We start from the raw sequence: 27822 nt of genomic DNA on the forward strand, positions 1-27822 counted from the left end.
GGAAGGACAGTTTTGCCCCCCCGAGCCTACCACTCGCTCTGGGCAGCAGCCGTGGGGATCAGGGGCGAGGCACCAACGCGCCTGACTAAAACCCAATGGGGGCCCGGCTGCGACCTGCAGCTGGGCCTGGGCAGAGGTCAGGGGAAATTTGCAGTGCCGGCTGGGCCCCCCCCCCAGCCAGAGAGCCCGGGACACAAGTCCCAGCAGACCCCCCCTGTTGGCGGCCCTGTTCATTTGTTACTTTTCTGTGCGCTACTTTAACACCAAAGTTGTTTTTAGCTATGTTTTATACATCTCAGTTTCAAATGAACATTCTTATAGATTGCAGGCTCCTTGGGACAGAGCCCTCGTTACCTACCGTAACAATGTATGCTAATGTTTGGTATTTATTATTTTTATCCTCCAACCCTATTGTACTGCGCTATGGAATATGTTGTCGTGTTATAAATTATAATAATAACTTACACATGTACAACCTATTCAAACATCCCCTCCTGCTGTTACCAAATGGTCACCGTCACAGGCGGAACCATGAATGACATCCCAAGAAGTGACAGTGGGACAGCAGAAGGATGCAGAACACCAAGTTGTTACCTTGCATGAAAGAATGTTTTTTTTCTTAATTTGGGTGTAGCCAACCTCTAGAAATAGCCAGTTATAAACTTCTAAAGATTGCTATTGACACAACAGTGACTTGCGTTACCTTGATTCTGATTTCTAATGCGATTATACTCTTTCATACATATTTGATATGGCTGCTTTTGTGTTTTACAAATCAGCACATCCTTATTGTACGGTTTATACCAAATACTCTATTTAATCTATTACATCAATGAAAAGAAGATGTATTACACAAGCACAGCATTGATAATCTTGATGCTTTTATTTCAATGCAAAATAGAAACAGGTGCAATTTATATAGTAATACATAACAGAAAATGTACTATAAAAACAGTCTTTGTTCTCCCAGTTCAACATGATTTCAAAATCTTTTTTTTTCCTCCAGTATTTATATTTATATAAACAATGACTTGTGTATTATACAAAAAAAAAGTACGCTAGAAAAATTGTTCATAGACAAAATGTGATGTTCTTATAGTATGGTGGTAAACAGCCCTATAATAGGTGCAATTTGGGTTAAAATGCTCTCTCTGCAATCAGTCCAGAGGAGAAATCAAAGGTAATTCACGAAATTCTTGGAAGACTTAACTGCTTCTGAGCAGGAGGTAAGCACCTTCACTTCATAAGAGAACAATTAGGCAGCATGCAATACCATTTCAGTAGAGCTGTACTGTGGGTGGTCAGGGTAGGTTTCCTAACTCATTGGCTGCTATGCTCTGTTACCTCGACTGCACATGGACGTGAATCTGTGCTCATATCATATAGACAACATTATATATGAAACCAAAATAAGTAAATCTGTTTACATCGTTGCTGCTTCCTCACACATTTTAGAGCCTTTTTCACTTGGCTTGAAAAGCCCAGAGCATTACACTGTGTTGAGCGCTGTAGACAAAAGATCATGAGAGTGGAAAAGGGTACATACAATGTGCTAATTCAGGCTCCCTTTTATCTTTCCCAATACCGGCCTAAAAGGCATTAATTAGCCTGCTGCATTACGCAGATTATGTATGTATCTTAGCCCAGGATTGCTCAACTCCAGTCCTCAAGACCCCCCTCCCCCCCAACAGGTCAGGTTTTCAGGATACCCTTGCTTCAGCACAGGTGGCTTGAGGACTGGAGTTGTGAAACCCTGGCTTAGCCCAAGAAACAAGTGTAAATCCTGTTGAATCAGTGTGAGAATGGGTGGGCTTGCAGTGTGCTTATAAAAACAAGTTACCATGTTCATTGGAAGATAACATGGAGTGAGATTCAAATGTACAACCCCACTCGGGTCTCCTCTAGCTGGAAGGCTTGTTACATACAGTACATGAGCTTGCCAATGTTTTTATCATGGTATTAGAGGGTGATTACTGGCAATGAGGAAAGCTTTTGATTTCCAGGAATCCTATAATTGAGGCATATTTTTAAACAAGTGGTAAGTGATGCAAACCCTACTTCATCATGGTCTATTTATATTAACAGATATATTTATTAAAGAAGTGCTAATCTGTAAGGCGTCTTAACACCACTTAGTAAACATGGACCAAAGTCTACATTAGAATTGTATATGGACGCTGAACCCCATAAATTTATTGTTAATATACTCTAAGGAGCTCTTCAGACACAGGCGTTGGATGTTAGCCAATCAGAGTGTTTTTATATCTGTGAATGGGACGCCGGGTTGCAGCAAAATATGGTCACAAGGTGATGTATTATTAATAGAAAATACCTCACCTATAATTTATTTTAAAAAACCTCCTTGCTAACAAAAAATATTACATTTGTAACCGAGAGTTGTGTGAAATTCACAACACACTTCTGTGACAAGTACTTAGTGCAAGTTCAACATATGTGGAGGTCGATAAACTCATTATGCATTTGTTTTCCTTTTGTTTTTGCTGAAACTAGTCATGTGCGTGTGTATTAAACCAGCCATTTAAGATTTGACATTGTTAAGGAGACCATCTATACAATAATTGGACAAAAGTACCTTGTTGGAAGCTTATTGGGGCCAAATATTTTCAATATAAACTGGATTATACATTTAATGGTCTAAGAAAGACACACGAGTTCCTATGGTAACCACTTTAATGCATGTACATTGCGCAACTCTCTCTGGCACTAAAATGGTTAATTGGATTTGAGGTACGACAGAAAATACACCCGTTTTTGAGAGGGTGAGACGTCTTTGTGACTTTCAACAAACAGGTTTTATATTGTTTCTTTACCCTTTGACCTGCGACAGCAACCTATTAAAGGGTAGTTGGAAAAGGTCATAGGGTTTGTGATGATTCCCTACTGGACCCCAATGTTTGTCAGAGGGCAGCAGGAAGCACAGAAAGGTTCTAGATTCAACACCGTACTAAAGCTATTATGCAGCAGTGAGCAGAACGATAACGCTTTGGACATTGGTTGTCCTGCAGTATGGAATAAAAAGAAAGCATCGAGGTTGATGAACTGGAAGGGGCTCAATTGTGCAAATATGCCATTATAATAAATCCAGCCCCCCCACATCTCCCTCTATTTACTGTAAGAAATCCCAAACAGACCACTCCCCAAATCCCACTTAAAACAAATTCAGTAATGGATTCTGCAAGGGCAAACTTTCCAGTTTAATATGGTATTCATTTTAAGTTATGGTACCATTTATGATCAGCAAGAGAGTTCTCCATAGATATTAGTGTGTAGAGTTTACACATCTCACAGTTTGGTCCATTAAAAGGTAGCACAATCTACCACTAATATATACTTCTCCAAGACCAATACAGCTACTAGAATTTTGCACTGCTGTTTAATATTAGATATTATAATAATAATATAATAATGTGTTTTTAGGCATCGGCAGTATACAAACAGACTGTGTGAGTACTGCAAAAGGCATATTATTTGGTGGTTAGACACAAAAATGCAGAGGTGCTATACTCTACACCGGGGGTGGCCAACTCCAATCCTCAAAGGCCACCAAAAGGTCTTTGCTTCAGCACAGGTGGCTCAATCAGTGGCTGAGTTAATTTCAGAGGCACTGATTGAGCCACCTGTGCTGAAGCAGGGATATCCCGAATACCTGACATGTTGGTGTCCCTTGAGGACTGTAGTTGGCCATCCCCTTCTCTACACTGATTCTATTTGTACTGCGACTTTCACAAGATTGTCCTAAAGATCATATAAACCTCGATACCAATTGCTATCAATAATGTTATTGCCAAACGTAAATCTATACTGACTACATCACTTGATGCAGAAATGTACCTGTCCAATGTCTACGAAGGACAAAGTTTGTGTTACAACATGCTAGGTGTCCAGCACTAGAATGGTTAAAATGTTGGAGACAAAATACATATTTCCTACGAGCAACTGAATCGGAGATACAAATCAGACACTGCTGTGTGTGTGTGTTCCAATTGAAGGCACTCTTCCAAACATAAGTGACTCATGCCAGAACAATGGTCTTCACAGGAGCAAATAGTTTGATAGAACCACTAAAGTTTTTTTTGACAAACTCTGGAATGTGCAGGTAGAATTTTTATTTCTGTTGAAAGCCCCAGTTAAAAACATAAATCTTTTTGAAATTTCCTTTTTTTCCCCCTCACATTTTCACCCTAATCACACACTTCACTGTCAAAACACTACGATTTTCAATTCCACTGAAATATTTATGTTTAATTAATTTTGCGGGGGTTCCTATATATAACCACAAATGACATTTTGAAATCCGCAGCATTCTCACCTTATTTAGATACTGTCCTTTAACTAAACCCCGATAAAAGCAGTATATATTGTGGAAGTAATGTTGATTTTAGGCACTTTGCTTGTGAGGTCAAGTTTGTAAAGCATTTGTTACATTGCAAAAAAGATATTAAAATTGTATACATTGTTAAAAGAAGGCTAGGTACTTAAATTGTATTGCACATCAATACATTTTAAATAGGATTGTGCTTTTAAGATAGCTCCAGAGGAATAGAAGGCAAGGGTCTCTTACAAACAGTGTGACCCAATTCAGCATCGATTAAAATACTTTATCAGACAGGTCCACAAATCTGCATTTCCCCATAATCTCTCAGCATACAATGCTTCCACTGCAGCCAGGGATTCTGGAAAATGACATGCAAATGACCACTCAGAGCAGTCAAAGACTATGGCTGAAACAGAGTCAAGACTTCTCCATATATTTGGCTAATAGTCTCTGCGACCCTTAATACTGGCTCCCAATCTGGTATTGGAACTCTATTTTATTGTAATCCCATAAAGTATAGTTTGAAATTAATGTGAAATGTGTATATTAAAGCAGCATTCTCCCTAAATTAGTACACCTGAACCGGTAGGTCTTTCTGGGCTGAATCACGGTAAGCCTAGCTCTAGGAACACCCTCGGTTCCCGAGATATTCACGCTTTTCTTGCTTGTCAAATAAGAAAAAATAAAACATATGACCATGGTGGTTATCAATAGGAATAGTTCTATAATTTCTCTATGACAGTATGGTTTTCTATTGGCTGCTGGATTGAAACCGACCATGGTGGCTATCATTGTGTCCATCAGACAAGTATTATTGTCCTGGAGATAAAATAATAAGGCTAATCAATAACAGATATATTAGTAATCAGGGGGTCCCTAGAGGACAAGCCCCGGGTGACCCCTGTCCAAGTAATGATTGCTGTTTTAGCCACCTCCCGTGTTACCCAAAAGGACCATTGTTCTGGGCTCTCAGAAGAAGCTAAAGCTGGATGCAAGTCCGAAGTCATACTCTTGCAGAGCAGCATGTAAATGTATCGGTAGGGGCCCTGTTGAGTAATACACCTTAAAGTTGAGTATTTTATTTAACCAACTGAAACTGGAGTATAGAGCTGCAGAGACAAAGTTGCTCTTATTATTCTAATAAAAGTTGACAGGGCTCATGCTGTTTTTCTTGGCAACCCTGCGTTGCTCCTGACTCATAGCAAAAGTCTTATAATGGAGCTTCCCATGCTGGTGGCTTTTCCTCCATCAGACCATGAAGCTGAACATCCAGGGAGAGAGGAAAAATCCAGCCAGGGGCATCCTTTCTTATATTAATGGGCATACTGTTTAACATCCCATGTGGGCCTGCTAGCTAACAGCAGGGAAGGTTGCTGCTAAAAATTACAAAAAATGGGCATAGCCAGAGGTTTGCAGTTTTTTGTTACTGCCTTACATTTTTCACGGTAAAAAGCATTCAGTGACAGAAAGTATTGATTACACACTTAGTATGGAATCAATACATTCTGCAGGCTGAACTCCTATGCAACATGAACTTTACTTGTACCTTTTAGCTGTTTCTCTTGTTTTGTTCCCTATTGTTTGCAGAGTTTTCAACGAATACAAATACCACTTGTGGGTACATTTGCATGTCTCAGATAGGTCTGCAACCCTGGAACATACCTATTTTAGGTCCCACAATGCAAATCAGTGTAAACCCCCGTTAGTAGTAAAATGTTAAGAGCGCCTTTAGCGCCCAGCAAGGAGTAATGAAGATACATTCAATTAAATGTTTTTAATATACTCTGTGCTGTTTTTACTGCAATATGTTTACAAGAACTTCACATTTAGGATGTATTCTCGTGAGCAGCAAATAAAACACGAGGGGACTGTACCCCCTACGTATCCATATTTCTGCTCTCTCTAAAATGTGCTTGTCGTTAATGAAAGAAGGATGAAGGATCCACGGGTGCAGAAGAGAGAAAATTCCCAATGGTGGCCATAATTAACGTGATTCCCCTACATTATTAATAGTCTATAACTCCAAACTAAATAAGTATAAGGATAATTTTACAGTGACCTATGGAAAGGGGTGAACTATAAATATTGTGTAGAAAAGATGAATACAAGAAATACTTTTTGTTGACCAAGAGAGAAAGAGATCTAGCAGTAGGAGGTCTCATTATACACAGCCATGAATACAGGGGCCATCCAGTTTGGATAGAATTAAAAACAACATGTCTTATCCAGCCAATAAGAGATTTCTTGGTTATTGGTGGATCACGCTGGTGTTTGGGATGGGTATGGGATCACCATACCCATAATAAATCTGAAATCTGCCCCACTTTGTTTAAAACTATGTATATTTTTTAAACTGCTGGATTTCTTCTCTCCAACCCTGCATTCTGCGTTTTCCTGCCGTTACATTCTGCTTTTTCCTGCGGTTACATTCCTGAAGTACCCCAAAAAATTATGCCAGGGACGGACTAAAAAGGCCACCATGGGGTTGCCATGGAAACCAAAAAAGCCAAGCAATTATAACACATCTATCATTCCCTCATCTTCAAGAATATCAATAAAATGTTTAGGTTATACTTCATATCCATCATAGTAAGGCTGCAGACAGATCCTAATGCACTTCGGGAAGGATTATTGCTTTAAGAGAAGTTAATGTGACGCCTTCATAAGGTACCGTAATGCTGGGGTTTCTTTTGTTTCTGCCTTTGCATATCCATTGTCAGTAATTGTAGTGAGGCTATGTCCGTTTATACAGTATGCCTTGTTCATCCTTCATTTCCCATTCCAACCATAGGGTGCTGATTTGCAGAGTGCCATTTAGGCTATACAGCTGCAGTCATGGGGTTCTTCTGTCTTGGATCTTGGGGCCTGTACTGGTATCGATCTGGTCCTGACCTTCCCCCGTCACTGTAGCCTGGTAGTCTGTGCCCTTGAGGAGAAGGTGGAACATCCTGCCGAAGAGGCCCCTTGGTTGGTGGAGGCTGATATGTCGGGAACCGATAGTTATCTGCTGGATTGGCCTGGGTTCGGGAATATATGCCTTTAGAAGGGTGGGCGCCTTGGGTCACATCACAGTAGTAAGGTGGCTCTCTCTCTCTATATACTGCACGAGGTCCAGACATGTACTCCACTTGTTCCAAAGGTCCACGTCTGCAAAGTATGGAGAGACAGACATGTTACTATTGAAATAACGTTTATGACTCAGACTCTTCACTGGACTGGTCCACATAATGGCAAAATAAACAAAATGATTTTGTCTAAATATTACAGCAGTTTTAAAACAGTTTCAGAAGTACTTTTAAAGTATTGTTTTAAAGGGGCAGACCAGCATAGCAGGTTAAAACATATATATTTTTAAACAACTCGAGTGTAATTGGCTTCATTGGAACGACGAACCAGAGTTGGTTCATTGGGTCATACATATATAGGCCTATTTCTATATAGCATAAAGAGACATTTTAATTTGCACATATTTGGCAATAATGTAACCTGTAAACTGTTTTTTGTTGTTGTTGCAAAAAGTGTCTTAATTAATCCAACATTAAGTATCTTAAAAATAAATATGAAACTTCCAAATAAAAAATATATATATAAAAAAAGAAGAGGGGGCATCCTTAAAATAATAGTTTTATTTATTTGAATCTTATGAAATAAGAAGTTTTTGTTTCTCTCAGGAAACCCTGATTTCAAGCACACCACCTGCTTATGTTTATTTGTCGGGTCGATAGCTTCAGTATTTCTTCGCAAACACATAACATTGCAAAAAGAACACAATACTTTAGAACAGAGGTGCTGAACTCAGTCCTCAAGCCCCCTCAACAGGTCAGGTTTTCAGGATATCCCTGCTTCAGCACAGATGGCTCAATTGATCTCTGCTTCAGCACAGGTGGCTCAATCAGAGGCTCAGTCTCCGACTGAGCCTCTGATTGAGCCACCTGTGCTGAAGCTGGGATATCCTGAAAACCTGACCTGTTGGGGGGTGGGCTTCAGGACTGAAATTGAGCACCCTGCTTTAGCTAAAGATTGTAAAAATCTTTCAATGCTTTTTTTTTTTTTTAATACCATGAAAATGTCAAAATTTTTGTTTTTTGTCTATGGCTGAAATGCCCCTTTAAATCTGTAATCTCTTACTAGAATGTACGCAGATCACACACCCCAAGGTATAAGCAGGAAGCCACATCTGACACTTTGTTGGCATATGAATTTGGTAGAGCTACTTCCTTATAGTATGTGCTGTTCAGTACTTTAAAATAAAAATTGTAACAGAGCAAAACAATATAGTGAACGGTTTAGTCTCAAAATAGTTTTGAAACAAGGATTTTTTTTTTTTTAAAACATAACATTGAAGCAGTGGGTCTACGGAGCTGAACCCCGTTAATTTCAGCTCTCCCTGTTTCCAGAGTTACTTACCTCTGAAGGGGGTGCTGGTATCTCAGTGCTTTTTAAGGCTCCTGCGTCATATGGGCCAATAGGAAGCCACACCGGATGACGTCACAGCTTCCTATTGGCCCGCAGGATGAGGGAGCTTTGAAAAGCGGCCATTACATGATCCCTGCCAGCCAAGCCAGAGCAGCTACCGGCACCCCCCACAGAGGTAACTATCTCTGGAAGCAGGGGGTACCCGGAGATAAAATTAACGGGGATCAGCTCCTGAGATCCCCTGCTCCAACACAATGTAAAAAAAAACAAATTCTAAAAAATAAATCACCTGCTTGGATTTCCGCTTTAAATACGTCCGTAACTTGCTTTGCTATAGACCTCCTAGCTTTTTGATAATTATCAACGTAAACTAATATTTGTTTCCATTGGTAATAAAAGCCCTCAGTTTAAGTAGAACAGGCATACCCCGCTTTAACATACGCAATGGGACCGGAGCATGTATGTAAAGTGAAAATGTACTTAAAGTGAAGCACTCCCTTTTTTCCACTTATCGATGCATGTACTGTATTGCAATCGTCATATACGAGCATAACTGATGTAAATAATGCATTTGTAACAGGCTCTATAGTCTCCCTGCTTGCGCACAGCTTCGGTACAGGTAGGGAGCCGGTATTGCTGTTCAGGACGTGATGACAGGCGCATGCGTGAGCTGCCGTTTGCCTATTGGGCGATATGTACTTACTCGCGAGTGTACTTAAAATGAGTGTCCTTAAAGCGGGGTATGCCTGTATGCACTAATTCACCAAATCTTGGATACAAAAGTGTAAATGGTGAACTTTATTAGAGTTTCAGTACATTGTATACTGCTATATAGGACAGTACCATGAAAGAATATAATATAGAGAATATGCCTAATATTCGTAATTCATATTGATAGCAAATGCAAGAAAGACGAAAACATCCTGTTTAATTGTGTAGATAAAAGGAAACATGCCGACTGAGCACTACAGAACTGAGTCTAATGCACTTAATAACATAATACGGGACCTCTTCAGTTGATCCAGGTCTTCACATCTCTGTGTAACAACAACAATAATCCTAGGTCAGGAAATTATTTAACTGCTTTCACTACATGACATCATGTCTGGGCAGAAGGCAAAAAATAACTTCACATTCACAAAAATCAACTGCGTAAACATAAGACCTGGTGAGTGCCATTCATTTTAAGTCAGTCTAAATCCTTACAAGTATCAATGGCCTTGTAGAACTTATTACAATTACACACTGGACACAGAAGTTTTCTACTAGTGTTGTAATTTGTACCACAACGCCAAAATGCCCAGGACCAACTTGAAAACGAGAGGTAACTCTCTATGTATTACTTCCTGGTAAAATATTTTATAAATAAATAAATAAATAATGTCATTCGTTTAAACATTTTAACCATGAATTTGCAGAAGAAAATATCATCATCTATCTGCTCCGTTTTATTCTCTGTTTCTATAGACATGATGTTGAACTCAGGAGGTCTGTGTCGGCAAATCATGCTCTCTGCTCCCCAACAGCTGATGTTAGGAATTTAAAGTCTATAAGAGTCTTTGAAAAACTCCAAAACTAACTCATTTGAAGACCATCACCGTGAGAGATAGGATTTCAAAGGTTGATAAGTTCACAGTTTTCTGTATCAATGGTCAAACCTAGCACAAAGGAAAAGACTTAAGATACAGTATTTAGAGATTTTGGCACAGAACAGAGAAACTTCCAAAGTGAAAAAGGTTAGAAAATAAACAAAGGTCAACTAAGAGTAGGAAAAATACGTAGACCAAGTGAGCCAGCATTCGTAGTACCTGTCTGCAGCCATCTATTAAGAGTGTAACCACATAATACTTGTGGTTAGGAGACTTGCATTCAATGTTCCATCTCCATAGACGCTGTGTATATTTTTAATTGCATGAGTCTTTGACAACACAATTATGCAGCAGAAATTGGTACGTAGAGATGTCTCAAAGGGCCTGACATGTAATACTCATAAAACAGTACGGCTGGAACAAACTTCACAGGTCATCTAATTAAGACTCCTGCACTGAGCCGTGGTGTGTCTATACAAATTGTTAAATACTCTATTAACATGCAACATACACACTATTAAAAAGTGCACCCTATGAAGTAGATGCATGAGACATGGAGCAGCACTGACCGGACAACAATTGTACAAAATACAAATGTTAGCCTCTAACTATAGCGTTTCTTTCCAGATGTCTCTCACATAATGTTATGAGTTTATTTCTCCGTTTATTGTCAACTTTACGGTGCCAAGAAGAGGAAATGACCAGCATAGAATGTGGACATTAAGAATCTCTTGCTTTTCCTCCCTCTATACATTACCCCTAACGCCGCTTTACCTTTTTATACATATATATATATGTTAAGTGCTTTTACCTCTCAATGAATTTGATAGGAGTTTCCTGTCACCTTACACAAGAAGTTAATAAGCAGTCTGGGGTATGTCTGTTTCAGCTCAGGCAGCAAATGAACAAATGTTGCGAGGATGTTATGACCAGTTGGGGTTTGATGCAATAATTATAATACCAACGCAGAATCTTTGGCTGAAGGAGGAGCTTACTGGTAATGTTACTGCCTTTGAAGTGGGTGAACCCACTTTGAATCCCACTGTCAGCTCTCCTTGTGCAAGTCACTGTATCTCCCTGTGCCACAGGCACAACAAATTAGATTGTAAGCTCCATGGGGCACGTGCTTATTGTGCTTAAAGCCGTGTACATTAGCAATATCATAATATAAGAAAACCTTTTTATTTTTATTAATAAAGCAACATAGCTCGAATTAGTCTCAGCTATTAGTCTCCTGTTTACAAGATTTCCACTAAGATATTTGGTGTTGTCCCTAGTATGCTGTTACCCACATGGCAATAACCCACTTTTACTCACATTGGGTGCAGTGGGCAGAGGGCATAAGGGTCGCAGCTGTAATTCTTGCCAAGAACCATTCATATTGGGAAGGGTGTAAACATACTAATCATTGTTTTATAGTACAGCATGCAACATTCCTGAGGATCTGTCCAAACTGCTTTTTTTTAAATGCTGCTATACCTTGGGCTATGAATGTAGTATTTTCAATTGTATTCTTTACTACTATGTGTTTCCGATCATAAACCTACATTATCGTCTCCATTGAAAGGTCCACCTGGTCTGGGATATGCATCTTTCTTAGATTCACAGATGTAGGTAAGAGACACACATTATCTGCCTCAAAATGATTCAATAATTGTCCCACCCAAATCACTTAGTGCAAATGTTTCCTTTTTAAAATAAAGAGAGGTACCAGAGGTATAGCAGGCTGCGGACTTCTGGAACTCCAGCGTATCCTCTGGGGATCTTTGCGTTGGAAAACAGACGGTTTGGTTATATAAGACAGGCACTCCGGCTCCCTTCTGAGACTGAACAGACTATGTGTTGAAGGAAGAGACCAAAGCTACCTCTGAGATACAAAAACTGACTCTAAAACTGCATATGCTGCAAGCCAACTGGTATCTTTACTCTAACACCTACTCTTTATAGAGCAATTCCAATCATCACTCCCGTGGAAAGTATTTCTCTGTTTTATTACTGTTGAAGCTGAGGGAAATAGACTGAAAATAACCCAAGGATACTCCCTGCTTAACGTACGTTTACATGAAATTTTTACTGGAACCATTTCATTTTGTGAAGAGCATGCTCAAATTCAGGGCTTGAATGTGTACTTCTGTTAAACTCATTATGGCTGCTCCTTAGGTTTGCTTTTGCTAAACTAGGGAGGAGAAACAAAAATAAAATGAATTAAATAATAATATTCGGGATCAACCTTTTCTACCACTCCTTCTTTAGTGAGATAGCTGAACATGTTTCTGCAAAGTTCAACCTTAAATAATACTTCTTTGAAAATTCATATTTTCAGAGCTGTAAGCATGGCAATTACTTTTTATTTGAAACGTGCAGCGATATTATAAGGTTTTTATTTAAGTGGCCAAATAAGTGAGGCCTTCTACTCATCTACTCATCAGTGCTCTGGAATAGGGAAGCATGTTTTAAACTGGTTTCATTCCTACCCGATCAGGTAGATCCAACATATGTCTATCTCAGGCTCTAACTCTAACCCCCTGGATATCACCTGTGGTGTCCCACAAGGCTCTGTTCTGGGGCTCCTACTCTTCTCAGCGTTCATCAATGATCTTCCCACAGCTTGTAAGGGAGCCTCAATACACATGTATGCGGATGACACAATCCTATATGCACACAGCCCTAGCCTCTCGACCTTGAACACATACTTCAATCTGACTTTTTGAGACTTGAAAATTGGATTTCCCAAAGCAAACTGTTTTTAAACACTGACAAGACTGTAACAATGGTATTTAGGACCAAGGCTACATTTTTAAAGCTTCCAATTACTGAGCTCCAGATCAGAAGCAATGCTAATACCACCCTAATTCCGGTTACTAGTTTTAACTACTTGGGTATATGGTTTGACTCTCATTTAACATTTGTGATGCACATTGATTCCCTGACATCCAAAACCTATGCCAAACTAGGTGTACTTTACAGTAACAAATCCTCTCTAAGTCTGCTGGTCAGAAAGCGTATCGCACAGCAGATGCTAATGCCAATTATCGATTATGGGGACATAGTATACGGCTCGGCACCCCAAACCCACCTTAGCAAATTTGATACCCTCTACAATTCAATATGCCATTTTGTTCTCAAATGCAATTACAACACACATCACTGTGAAATGCTCAAAGAACTAGATTGGTCATCACTTGAGTCTAGGCGCAAAGTTCATCTTTCCTGTCTTGCCTTCAAATACATTCTGGCAAGCTACCCTGTCATGGAACAAGAATCATAGTTCTGTTCCTTTTTTCCTTTTTTGCAGCTCTGCCTGCTGGCCCTTTATGTAGTAGCACTTTCCCTGCAGTTATTATTCCCAGTGCAGGTGAAAAGGATACATTAGTTTCTTCTCTATCTTATAGCCTCATGCAAGTGGTTGCTATGACAACCCCTGTTATTCCCCTGGCATAGTGGACTGTTCCATTACCCCCTGCCTGTATTCACAGTTTCCTTAGCCCAGGCTCTGTTCCTGTGAGACACCCTCCATTTTGCTTTCTTTCAATCTCAGCAGGCTAAGCAAGCATTACTCATGCCACAGCTCTTGGTAAGAGTATCGTTTTTACTTTTTGTCCCTACTATCAAGCACTATTATTGTAGAAGCTCTCTCTCACTACGCCATCTAAAAGTAACTTATCTGCTACCTTTTAATAAAGTGAAGAAAAGAAAAGAACTTGTGGTGCTTGTAAAAGGAAACTAGTTAAGCTGTCTGACCATATATTACCCAGCGTATTCCCTTTGGTTCCAGAACATATCCGTCTATCTGAACAAGCTCCTCCCCCCTACCACATGCAGCACTTATCATCTGAGATCTGACTCCAAAAGACAGTTCATGGTCCTAAGGTTCAACAAAGTATCCGGCCGCTCCTCCTTCTCTTACCGTGCACCCCAAAACTGGAACAATCTCCTGGAGACTCTCACAGCCGCCACCAGTCTAAGTTCTTTCAAAACTAAAGCTGTCTCACATTTTAATCTGGTCTGCAACTGTTACATACGCCCATAATATATATTATCTGTAACTGTGCATGCAATGTCTTGTATATAATGTATACCCTGTTCACTTATGTAACTGTATTTGTAACCATTTATTATTTGTCATCTTAACTCTGTGCCCAGGGCATACTTGAAAACGAGAGGTAACTCTCAATGTATTACTTCCTGGTAAAACATTTTATAAATAAATAAATAAATCTTCATGTCCACCCAAGTTTGTAAAGTGAGATCCACATTTATTCCCAGTCAAGGTAATTCTTTCAGTGCCTCTAAGGCCTTGTCCCGGGTAGCCCTGAGCGGGCGCTTGCGCTCACACTGGCCGCGATGAAACACATTGCGGCAATGTGTGGCCAGCGTGAGCAAGCTCATGAGCATGTGCGGCCCTTACCTGCTTGCCAAGCAAGCAAACTTGAATCTGCCGCTGGCGCGTCACGTGAGCAGCTGCATGAAGTTTTGGCTGCGCCCCCGACATGCCCCCCGCGTACCTAGCCGGCCACTAATTGCCCGGCCGAGCAGGGCGTAGTGCACGAGCGCCAGCGTGCCCGCTTCCTGCCTGGCCGCAGCCTAATGGGGTTCTCTCTGAACTCCTTGTATGGAACATGGCCAAAGAGTTGCACAATAAGCTCTTAGTTTTATCATTTTAGAAACCAAGGAGAGATTGGCGTTGACAGAGCTTCATTATGTTGATTAAAACCCACTTAGAAACTTATCAAACTTAATTCACTGCCGGAAGTCTAGTGGAACCCGACTTCCGTCTTCTGTGGCCGCGTGATTTTTTTCATCAGCCCCCGGCTAACATAAACGGAAGTGTGGAGGGCTTCGGCTTGAGCAGTTAGCCCAATCGTCCCCTAGAAAATTTGCATTTTACCTGGGAAGTCAATAGGGCCTCTGGCATAGTCGGGTATATCAATAGAGCAGGGGAAAGGTTAAACCATGCAAGTACTGTAGTGTTACTGGTGCACACCGCATTATACCTGCTAGAACATTACTGTACAGTATTGTAATCCCTGTCTGGATACTGTACATTATTTCTTCAAATCCAGGTTTATAGTGTGATGAGATTTCTTCAGATCTTACTTCATTACATCAAGGGGTCTATTTAGCAAGATCTTCCAGCTGCAAAACGGGTGCTAAAGAAGTGGTATCAGATTGAATCAAAAGAAAAACTTCCACTGGTTTCAAACTGTTTTTTGCACCAGTTTTCCACTGGAAAGATTGATAAATAACACTCTATGGTTGCTAAGAAACCAGCTAATGGGAATAAAACTAGGACTGGATCATTATCACACTATTGAGATAAAATGACTTTCACTTCACCAAGCCACCTCTATATGTATTTCCTAATGTTTTTTTTTCTCTCCACCTCCCTCCCACCATTTACATTAAAAACTTACAGTAATTGGGGGTAATTGTGGATTTAAGGTCTAGGTTGAGGCTCACTCACATTAAAAGTTTTAAAAATTATTATTATCTGCTGCTTCATATTTCCATAGATGTGTGGGTTTCCAATATGCATTGAACAGAATAAAAGAAATTCCAGCGCTGAAACATGAGCGAAGATCTAAAACAGGAGTGGCCAACTCCAGTCCTCAATAGCCACCAATGGGTCCGGTTTTTAAGGATATCCCTGCTCCAGCTTCATTGACTGAGCCACCTGTGCTGAAGCAGAGATATCCTGAAAACCTGACCTGTTGGTGGCCTTTGAGGATTGGAGTTGGCTACGCCTAATCTAGAACATCTGACGTTTGGTCTCACCTACAAGGTAAGCAGTACGTGTTTGCCTGCAATCTGTCTCAGTGTCGTCTGATGAAGGGTCAGAACGATGACACAAAATGTTATGGATTTGTGTATTCTGCTAGACATCCGAATTAATGGACACTTGTAAGTCACTTGGAATGCTTTGTGCAACATATGGATGAAAATGTAGCACTGACTATGATAAATGTGTTTTAATTGTTCGTTTTAGGTGTTTTTCCATGGACTTTTTTGAAGGTTGGATCCTTCTTTTTAGAGCACCCACTAACAAGAATTTTATTTGCAGTTATTGGTAATTAGATTTTTTTTATTATGCTGAGCAACACATTTTTTTATTCATAGGTATCATCTACGAGGAGAATTAAGTTGCTTTATGAGAAATATTTTGACAAAAGAACTCTTTAGAACTATAAGCAAAAAAATTAACTGATCTGGTATCCTAGTGTAGTTCTGGGTGCCTTGGATACATTGCAAGGTAGATTGCATCTTGCATGTTGCAGTGACCAGGTTACACGTGTACCTCTTACAATCAGGCAGATGTCTATCCACGTCTTACCATCTCAAACACACACCCTGCACTGATTATTTACAAAGCTGGCTTAGGTGGTTGGTTTTCCACCCTGTTCTTTTATCAACAAGATGACTCCAAGAATCAAATAAAAACTCCAGGTTCTCCTGTAACACACACTGTGTGGGGAGAGCTGTTTTTAGTTGAAGGTCGGTGTTTGGAATTCCACTTGTGTCGGGTTTCACTTTACCAGACTCTCATCTTTGGTCCAAGCACGGCTGTGGTTAGGTGGGATTACCAAGAAGCTTATTTTTGAGAGGCAAAAAAGGATTCTTGATATATTTCCGCGTAGTTAGCACTGCATTTTACATGCTGGGGTACAGATGTAATCTCCCAGAAAATGCACATGCTACAATGCATAATGAAGTAAGTATATGTATTATATGCACTCCTGAGTCTTCTAGACATGTAAATGCTTTTATCTCTTTATACTTACTAACATACCTGTATTTCCTTTAGGCAAACAATTATTTTGAAATCCTTTTGAAAAGATTCAACAGTTTAATTTCTAGTAAATGAGGGTGTTTGATTGTCAAACTTTTTTTTGTTAACATATAAAAAACGTTCCAAAAGAAGAAATATATGGCAGCTATGTTGGTCTAACCCTAAAAATCTAGATATATTACTAGCAGATATTACGAGAGTGCGATAATGGAAAGTTAAGAATCACTGCACAGAGATTAAACGTTTTTAGTGAAAGTACACAAAAAAATGAGTAATGGAGTAGTGTATCTTAACCTCTTCGCTGCCAGGGAAGTCTGCAACACATCAGGGCACAATGCATTACAGGCCACTCAGCAAAGGGGGTTTAAAGTGCCTTAACATACACCCTCCCCCCCATGCCAGGCTAGTGTGTGGCTTATGAAAAAAATATTTTTTTAATAGATGAGAGCTTTGGGAACCTCATAGGTCCATTCTTCAAGTGCACGGTGTACTAAAGAAGAAACCTGCGAGGTTTCCAAAGCTCTGTATCCTATAACTTCATATATGAAATACTGCTTCAGCACAGGTCACTGAGCCACTGATTGAGCCACCTGTGCTGTAGCAGGGATATCCTTAAAACTGGACCTGTTGGTGGCCACCCCATGTCTACTAAAAGGTATCACAACCTACATTGAATCTACTTTTCTCCAGTACCGATATGGCTACTTTAACTGTGAACTATACCAATAACAACCAAAAAGACAAATAAGTTCATATAAGCACTAAGCAGGGATGGCCCTTTTCATGCACCAGAAAACACCGTAGTTTCCATTTACTTGTATGGGTCATAGGTTGTCTTATGGAATAGCACTGTTTAGTGAATAGGGGCCCTAGTCTCCCAGGCAATAAGGTTTTCATTGAAAGGCAAGTGGGCAAATGTATTTGGCGAAGGGGGAGCAGCCATCAGTGGCTGAGACCTCAGATTTTTGGTATGGTATAGAAGTACAGCTCAACCCCGTTATAGCGCGATCCGTTACAACGCGAATCCGCTTATAACGAGATGCAAGCGTGGATCCCAATTTTCGTATTTATGAATACTTTACAACACGATTATTGGTATCTTAAGTACTTTATTGTACAATGCATACAATTGTACATTATTTCTCACGCGATCCGCTTATAGCGCGATGTGATTCTTTGGACCCCAAGCACAGCGTTATAAGAGGGTTGAGCTGTAATTCTCATGGGTTTTACACTGTTATCAAATGCTGCACTACTCAGCACAATGTAAAATTAAAGTATTCTTTCCACTATATATGTGGGTTTTGAGAGGAAGAAGATTGTAAAGACAAAACTGTCAAAGCTTCCAGCTCACTTTGTATGCAAATGATAACAGAGAGAGCCCTTCTTGGGACTGATAAGAGGGATCTAACGCATATTTCTGATGTGACCACTACAAAAGTCTGTGTGTGTGTGTGTGTGTGTGTGTGTGTGTGTTAGGAGGATGAGATCAAAGGAGAGAAAGTGAGAGCTTCCCCTATAAACACAGGTTCCCATGGAACCATTAACTCTGATTGTATAGTTTGGAGGAGGGATAGCAAGCACTTGTGAACATTATTCGCAAGCTCTCCCAGTCTCTATTGTTTTACTGCAAGTTACAAAAATAGAGCAAGAAAGATCACAAGGAGTCATTGTATGTCATGTATTTTCAGATTCTTTGTAGGTTGTGATGCCTTTTAGCGGACCAACATTGGATCTCTTCAAAGATGAAATTGCAGTGTAAAGAGTTTTCAATACTAAAAGGTATCGCAACCTGCACTGAGTGTGATTTTCTCCAGGGCTATTATGGCTGCCAGAACTTTAAACTTCTATGTATGTATTATTTTATTTATATTGCCCCGACAGTGGACGCAGGGCTATACCAAAATTACAATACAGGGAAAATAAAGTACCTGCTGTAGTAGAGCAAGTTAGACATTGCCATGTAAACTCTACTGCAGGATTTAGGCCATTTTAAATACAATGCAAATATAATTTTTTTTAAATGCTTAGTAAAATCCTTTAAAGGGCATCATCACATTAAGCTCACTTGGATGATGGATCTTTTGTGTAGAAATACATTCTACGTTTTGCAAACATTAAAGAAGCTTCTGTTTGTATGAAACTATGTTTATGTTCTGAGTACACATAGAAACATACTATATGGCAAATGTAAAACCGTAGGAACAAAGATGCAGTTGTGCAAAATTGGGCAACATTCCAGCCACTTAAAATGCCTGTGAGCTCATACGAGATATTATGTATTTAGCATAACCCATTGTCTTGTACGTAACATAACCCTTTGCTGGTCAGTCCAGCAGTGCAAAAGAGGTTCACAGTATAGACTAGAGATAAGCCTCTGGGCTAGTGGGGGAACCACACACCAGTTTCATAGTATCATCCCCAGAGATAATATCAATTGGAATTGATTGAGCGGTTTCTTTCAAAAGCTCACGAATTAGCCAATATAAAATGAGTTTGCAGTTCCACCTCTCTCCTCCATCCTGCTATTGTTCCAGCACAATGGATCTGCAGCACTTAAAGAGAGCTGTCCCGAGCTTCCCAGAGTGACAGCCTGTTACAGATAAGGGTCTTGTACTCAATGGAACAACTCTGTGAAAAGTATGACTTTGTAGGTAAATAACGGCTATCAGGTTGTAGAGATTTGATGAGGTGTGAACTAAATACAGAGTTGTTTTCTTTATTTACACTGCCTGTGCTGTGCTCTAGAGTTTCAGGATAACATGCTGTGTTTATCCAATTACTTTAAGCTAAACAGGCTGCAGAAGAGGGACTGTTCCCAGTGACCAGAGTGTATGAGGGAAACCTGAGCACTGTATTTAAAATACTTGTACTTAAATTGTATGCTCTTCTGCACAGATTCCCTTTCTCCAGTCTAGTGGGGCTCATAGCCCCGTGCTGTATGTGCTTTCCCATATACTATATACACACACTTTGTACGCGTGTGCAGAATACATGGCTAGAACTAGGACCGGCCTTAGCCATTCCAGTGCCTTGTGCGAAAACATTTTTGGTGCCCCCCTGCTTTTTAATAAACAGTCACTATAAACTACACATACACCTGTTCTTGTGTTCTCCTTATTAAATATCTGTAAAAGTAGATGGTATCTCCCTTCCCCCCCCACACCCTTTATCCCACCTCCATCACCCTCCCCATCCCTCTCCTCTCTCTCTCATCCCTTCTCTCTCTCTCCCCAATACCTTCTCTCTCCCCAACCCTACTTTACACTACACACACACACACACACTACCGCCCTCCCCACGATACAAATACTCGCTGCCCCACAATACACGGACACACCAACAACCATCCATGCCCCACAATACCCAATACATCCCCTACCCCACAATATACACACACACCATACCCCCACCATACAATACACCCGCCCCACAACACACACACAATAGCACCACCTCCCCACAATAACCCCTGTCCCACATAAGCCCCCTCCCCCACAATAGCTTCCCCACCTACCCCCCCCCCCCCTTCCACAATAGCGTCCCACCTGTCCCACTTCCCCCACAATAGCTCCCCTCCCCCACATCTCCCTCAATTGGTTGTTTTTGAAACTCTCCCGAGTTCGGTCTTCAGTTATTTAGCTGTGATCATACTTTAGGTAAATGAGTTTGGTGCTATTTTGGGTTCCTGGAAATAAACATGCATTCATTTCCATTACTCTGGGAGTTATAAAGTTTGAGAGAGTTTTCACAGCTGTAACTGCTTAGTTCCCGTTAAAACTTTGAGGGCTCAAAAGGGGTTAACTATATTGGCCTTCTCTTCCCACGCAGCACGCACAGCCCTCTGTGATGTTAGCAAATCACTTAATCTCCTGGTGCCTCCGTTTATCTAAGCCTAATTGTCCTGCTATCACCCTCTGTGCAATGCCCATCCCACCACTTTATAACGTTGGCATTCTATGAGTGTAAGGCATGTCAACTTCATTCCATCTGTGGGCGTGTAATAGGACAAAGATGCAGTTGTGTAAAATTGTGCAACATGCCATCTGCGTACAATACATCTGTGCCTTGTATTCCCTACTGTATGCCATACATGTGATATTGCTTTAAGTCTGCACATATATACTTGAAGAGTAGTTCCTGTGTGTGTTCAGAGAGGTATGGCAACGGTTTAACCACAACACTGTCACAACATTTGGCAGGGACGAGGGAGACATACCTCCTCTTACCTTTATATATTTAGGTGGTTACTTAGATCACTATGATACTGAACAGTCAATGAGCTCGACTGCAACTACCCATATTTGGAACCTAGTTCGACAGCCGTCCCCTAGGCATACCTTAGGTAAGGCACCGCCTAGGGGCGGCAAGAGGGAAAGTGTAGCACCACTGCTTTCATCGAAAAAAATAAATATATATAAAAAACTGTATGCTCATTTGCATGTCTTAGGCAGGTCTGCAACCCCGCCTTTCACCATTATCACCCAGCACACAGCACTTCCACTGCAGCAAGGGATTCTGGGAAATGACATGCAAATAAACACACAGTGCCACTTTTTGCTTCAAAACCATTTTAAACATGGTTCCCTATAGGCGTAAGCTTGCTGCATGGTCACAGCTTTAAGCACAGCCAGGGTTAAGATGCATAGCCAGTAAACCCATGCTTTGCTGTGGAGGGTTTTTGTCACCATAACTTAACTTAGTGTATATATAATATATATATATATATATATATATATATATATATATATATTATATTTGAAGTATGGGGTCTCTGGAGCTGAACCGCATTCATTTTTGTTCTGGGGACCCCTGCTTCCTGAGATACATACCACATTAGGGGGTGCAGGTATCTTCCGCTCAGGTTTAAAGCCATCACATAGTCCAAAGGTAGCTGCCTATGAAGTCACTTCCTATTGGCCCATGTGATGCGACAGCTAAACCTGAGCAGGAGATACCGGCACCCAGGAGGAAGGTATCTCAGGAAGCAGGAGCAGAAATGAATGCAGTTCAGAGACCCCCTGCTTCCTACTGTACCTAGGGGAAGAAAACAAATGTTGGGAGATTTTTTTGTGGGGTGTCTCATTAGCGCTTACCTAAGGGCGACACATAACCTAGGGTCGGGCCTATAGTGGTTCCATTGGTTCCATTTGTTCACTCAGCATCAATACAATACACACAATAAGTAATTATCTAAGTTGCCGATCGATCAAAGAAGATCCGGCTCGGGGGTTCACTAAATGACTGCCGAGGAGTATTCTGCAGTCAGTGGAACGCATTTGCATATTAATATGATAAAGTTCTGTGGGGAAGAACAATGGACCAGGCAGTCACTAGATACAATTGGTGCACTGCTAGAGAGAGGGCAGGGCTCAAAAAGGGGTGTGCCAGAGCCTGTTTCAGAAGAGGAAGGGGGTGGAACTTTGTAAATGGTTGCTATAGAAACAAAAAATGCAGAGTTGTTTTAAAAAAATGCCACAAGTACTTTCTCATAGTACAGAACTGATTACAAAATAAATAAATAAAAACACACATGGAGGATACTTCTTGGTCTGCAGCTTTAAATTCTGAAACATCTATTCAAAATGTTAGAGATTGCGTTATTTGGTATGTCATTCTGTTTATATATATATATTACCATGCTGCAAAATATGTTGGCGCTTTACAAAAAAAAACACAATAGTAATAATGCGTTACAATGCTGAGTGCTTTTAACTTATTGCAGTTTCAGTTCATGTTGCCATGTCAGACTGTCTGCACAGATAGATGGGTATTCTGTATCTCTCAAATCAATTACAGCAGGAATTTCCTAAGATCATCAAAATCACCCTATATTCTGTTTGCCCATCAGTCTAATGACTAGCCTAGCAGGCTGTGACTAACTACTTGCCTTTAAATCTCATTCCCCTTCTGTTGCAAAATTGCGATCAGTCTTGCCCATGGGCCAAAGTTTCCGTCTGCCCATCATTTGCGTTGCAAAACTTTGAGCAATGAAAATATTATCCCCATCTCTCTTTAAAGGTGCTGTCCCGCCTAGGGGTGTTTTTTCTTTCTTCTTTTTTCTCTATCGGTGTGAAGGAGGGGGACTCCGGAGCCAAGACGCGTTCATTTCCGCTCCGGTGACCTCCTGCTTCCCGAGATATTTACCCCCGTAGGTGCTACAGGTAGCACTCCTGGTTGAATGAACAATATAGTGGCTTAAATCTTCCGCAGGGCTAGATCATCTGTCAACTTAAATGGAGCATTGGCAGCCAGGGCCGCCAACAGAAGTCTTGCCCAGGATAAATAAGGGACCCAGGCCAAATAAAAGGGAAGAGAAAGGATGTTTCTGGGCTGGAGATGGGGGGGGGGGGAGTTATGTGCTTGGGGCAGGGGTAGTTGTGTGTCTGGGGTGAGAGAAGAGATGTAGGTATGTGCCCGGGATGAGGGGTAGTTATGTGGCTGGGGAGGTGGTAGTTATGTGCTTGTGGGGGGGGGCAATTGTTATGTGCGTGGGGGTGGGACAATCATGTGCCCAGGGGGGTAATTATGTGCCTGGGGGAGTGAGAAGTTAGATTCCTGGGAGGCAGTAGTTATGTACCAGGGTGGGGAGCCATAGCAGGGGGGGGGGGAGTAGTCATGTGCCAGGGGGGATAGTTATGTGCCAAGGGGCGGGTAGTTAGGTGCCATGGGGCAGGTAGTTAGGTGCCATGGGGGGAGTGGTTAGGTGCCGGGGGGAGGGGGACTGAAAATAGGTGCCTTGGGGTGGGGGAGCACTTAGGTGCCTATGGAGAGCTCCGTAGACCCCCTGCTTGCCCCCTAGCATGGAATACTGCTTTAAGAGACTTGAACCATTAGGGGAATTTGTTCTGTCAATACCTAGGCTTGTTTTACAGTATCTGCCCTGTAACTGGAGGCATCACGATTCCAGAGTTTCCTGATGCTCCAGGCTGGACAGATAGAACAAGTCAATTTCACCTTCCAATCCCTCCGCCCAGACTGGTGTGAAATGTCACCTAATGTGATATCTCTGACAGCAATTAACGAAGGCTCACTTACATGGGGGCATAGGGAAGAAACCCAGCTGTGAAACACACAGATGCACACCCAAAAAATGTCCTCACCTTTTCCCTTAGGGAAATTCCACGGGGATTCCGGACTTTCTTAAGAATGCAAAATAATGATCAAGTTACATGGGAGAAACCCCCTTTTTTAACCTTTTGGCTGCCAGCGGGCTGGGGAGAGTTATTGGTGTGTAAAATTGCCATTCCAGGCAGTAAGAGGTTAAACATGTACAATGGACATGACTGTATTCATAAAGCTAGCACAATTCTGAAAAGCTTCACTGGGACAGGTTTGTGTGAGATATCAATTTATCGGAGGAGGCGCATGGAGATGCTTTCATACATTTTATATCTGTGATATGTTTAAGAAGCTGAGGGGCTTGTGTGTCAGGGTGAGATTGGTGCAGTTTCAGGACAAAAATGCTTCCCCATATGTACCAAAGAAAAAAACTCTATTACAATCAATAGGACTTTTTCTTTTGATACATCTGAAGCAATTCTTTTGCCCCTAAATGTATTAAAAAAAAATTATTATTACAAGTTTGAAGCACTGTGTCTCCAGAGCTAAACTGCGTTAATTTAAGCTCCGGAGATACTTACCTCCTGTAGGGGTGCCGGGATCACTGCCGCCAGGGAACTGTGTGGCTAACGTAATGGCGGCTTTAAATGTCCAGCGGGCCAATAGGAAACGTGACGTTGTCTGGTGCGGCTTCCTATTGGTCAGCGTGAACGGGACATTTAAACTGCATACCAGCACCGCTACAGAGGTAAGTATCTATGGAAGCAGGGGGTCCCCGGAGCTGAAATTAGCACAGCTCGGCGCCGGAGACCCCCGGCTTCAAGCCTGTAATTAAAAGAAAATATACATTTTAAACGCAATCACACCAACCCACAGTTGGGTGATTGTAACACACTTTTTATGCTGTCAACAGTTATTTCTGACATACTTCTGTTTTTGTACTTTTTAAACAGGGCTTGTCCTATAGGGATATTTAGTAAGGGTGGGTACTTTGAGTAATGTTTTGGTTTGACATGGTTTTCCTGTTTTAGTTTTCCTTTTGCCGGATCTCGAATGATTTAGGTTTGTAAAAAATGAAGCAAAAAAGTGATTTTTGTTTTTTGTTTTTTTCCCCCAAGATTTGGGCAAACATGTTTGCTAAACGTTTGCAGATGTCTCTGAATAGTTCGACCAGTTCCTCCACAAAAATAAACCTCCCCCCCCCCAAAAAAAAGAACAAAAAAAGAAAGGAAAACTAAAACTTTTTTTTCTGAATTGCATTTGAAACCCACAATATTTAGTATTTTCTAGGTTGTGTTATTTTTTATTTAAAGCAGCAATGCTGCTATTTTGACTAGCCCCCTTTTAGGGGGGGCGGGGAAAGCCAGGGGTCCCCAGAGCCATTTCCCTCACTGGTAAGTATCTTAGGAACGAGGGGGTCCCCGGAGCTGAAAATTAAGTTTGTGAGCTCTGGGGACCACCCAGTTTCCACCCTGTAAAATAATTGAGGGGTCGAAAAAACAAAAACGTGCAGCCGGGATTACTGCTTTAGAGGAACATATGCTACCCCTAAAAAAAAGATTTTTTTTCCCCCTATGTGGGAAGCAGGGGATCTCCGGAGCTGGACAGCGTTAATTCCAGCTCCGGCACCCCCTGCTCCCCAAGATACATACCTCCGTAGGGGGTGCTGGTGGCAGCTCCGCAAGTTTAATTGTCCCAGTTCCGCGGGCCAATAGGAAGCCACAAGCGATGATGTCATAGCTTCCTATTGGCCCACATGACGCAGCAGCTTTAAATCCACAATTTTTATAGCCTCGCATAGCCCAGCCGCAGCTGCTAACAGCACAAGCTACAGAGGTAGTATCTCAGGAAGCAGGGGGTCTTTGGAGGTGAAATTAACGCAGTTAAGCTCCGGCGATCCCCTGCTTCAACCCTATAACTCAAAAAAACAAAAATAAACCAGCATGGCTGCTTTAAGTCAACAAGGTATTTTTATTTTATTTTTACACTCAACACTAAAGCGTAAAATGCTGGCAATAACAATGGAAATATTTGGGATAGTCTACCAAGTACGGAAGAAACTGGCACCTGATTATATATGGTGATGGATGCTGTGCAAATTGCGATGATCTTTCCTTCAGCACAATCACTATTTAGAAACAGAATCTAGTCTATAGAACGTTCTCACATAGGGGGTTGACAACAATGCAGCCCTGTCCGTGGAATTTTTAAGGCACGAGTCCCTGCCACAAAGGGCTTACAATCTAATTTTGGGAGATAGCGTGACTGGCTGTGTCACAAGGAGGGCTGACACAGATTCAAACCGAGGTTCACTTGCTTACCCCCAAAGCTGCTCCTTTAAAGGAGTAATTCATGTGCTGCTTTTTTTTCTAATTATTATTTATTTTAACATAGGATTGAAGCAGGGCGTCTCCGGAGCTGAACCCCAGTCATTTCAGCTCCGGGGACCCCCTGCTACCCCAGATACAGTCCTCTGAAGGGGGTGCCGAGATCTTGGCAACGTTTGAAGCTCCCGCGTCACGCGGGCCAATAGATGGCGAACTTGATGACGTCACGGCTTCCTATTTGCCCACAAGGCGCAGGAACTTTGAAACTCTGCCATTACATGATCCCTGCTAGCCAAGCGGCTACCAGCACCTACTACAGAGGTAAGTATCTCAGGAAGTAGGGAGTCCCCGGAGCTGAAATTATTGGGGTTCAGCTCCAGAGACCCCCTGCTTCATTCCTATGTTAAACAATTGTAGCCCTTTTTCTGACGCTCCCAAAGAGACTACGGGTACTGCACACAACCTGTGGCTCCAGGTACTAATAGAAAAGATTGCTCAGTGTATTTAGGCCTTTGGCCACTTCACTAGTGTCCCCAAAGAGTTACGCCTAAGGCGGGATCAGCGCCTGTTGACCGGTGTTGGTGCACTTGATGTAAATACCTTCCGGTCACGGCGGTGACCGGTAACAACTTCGAAAAGGATCAGACGTATCCTCTGCTTGCCTTTGATGTCGCGCAGTGCAGCTGCCTGGTCCCAAACAGCTCGGCACCACCTTGTTCCGCACCCTTGTCCCTAACTGTCTACACAGTAAGGTGAATGATCTCTACCACTATGGGCGTCCCTGCAGCACAGCAGCCTACTGTGACTCAGGGATATTCCTAAGGGCCTGTGGGGTAAAGCTATCCTATGCAGGCGGGTCACGGACCCCCTGCACTCACACACCCTCCTCCTTTATCTTCCGGATCCCCTCTGCCTAGCGTGGTCTCTCCCCCACGCTTCCCTTTCCTCCCCCCGTAATCCCCGCCTTCTGATTGGCTCCTGACATCAGATGAGTGTCCCAGAGCTCATGGGAGTTGTAGTTTGCCAACGGAGCCTTTCCCTTATTGGTCCGTCGTTCGCGCGCTTACACCGCGCATGCGCAACCTCTCCGCTCTGTCAGTGCCCTCTGAAAGGTTGCGCAATAACATGGCGGCGCCCTATCCTGTCGGGCCGCTGCGGAACCTGCACCACTCCCACCGAGCACTCACTGCAACCACCTGAGGTATTTAACACACCCCTACACAATTATGACAGTAATTTTATATCTGCTAAAGCAGGCGTTCCGGCCATTTAGGGTCAATAACCCAGATTGAAGTCTATGTCCTG

At 41.8% G+C, this 27822-nt stretch overlaps 1 protein-coding gene across 2 annotated transcripts in view; it reads right to left on the reverse strand.

The window, feature by feature from the left end:
• Positions 1-876: 876 nt before the first annotated feature.
• The window catches only part of PARD3B (par-3 family cell polarity regulator beta), a 774037-nt gene continuing 747091 nt past the window's right edge, over positions 877-27822 (reverse strand). The window contains exon 22 of one of the 2 annotated variants that reach the window (XM_075608550.1): positions 877-7483. In XM_075608550.1, the coding sequence (XP_075464665.1) occupies positions 7156-7483 (328 nt within the window). In that variant the 3' untranslated portion in view covers positions 877-7155. The remainder of the gene's footprint in view (positions 7484-27822) is intronic. The other variant, XM_075608549.1, reaches the window with a different exon arrangement.

The sequence above is a fragment of the Ascaphus truei genome, chromosome 7, assembly GCF_040206685.1.
Source record: "Ascaphus truei isolate aAscTru1 chromosome 7, aAscTru1.hap1, whole genome shotgun sequence".
NCBI lineage: Eukaryota > Metazoa > Chordata > Amphibia > Anura > Ascaphidae > Ascaphus > Ascaphus truei.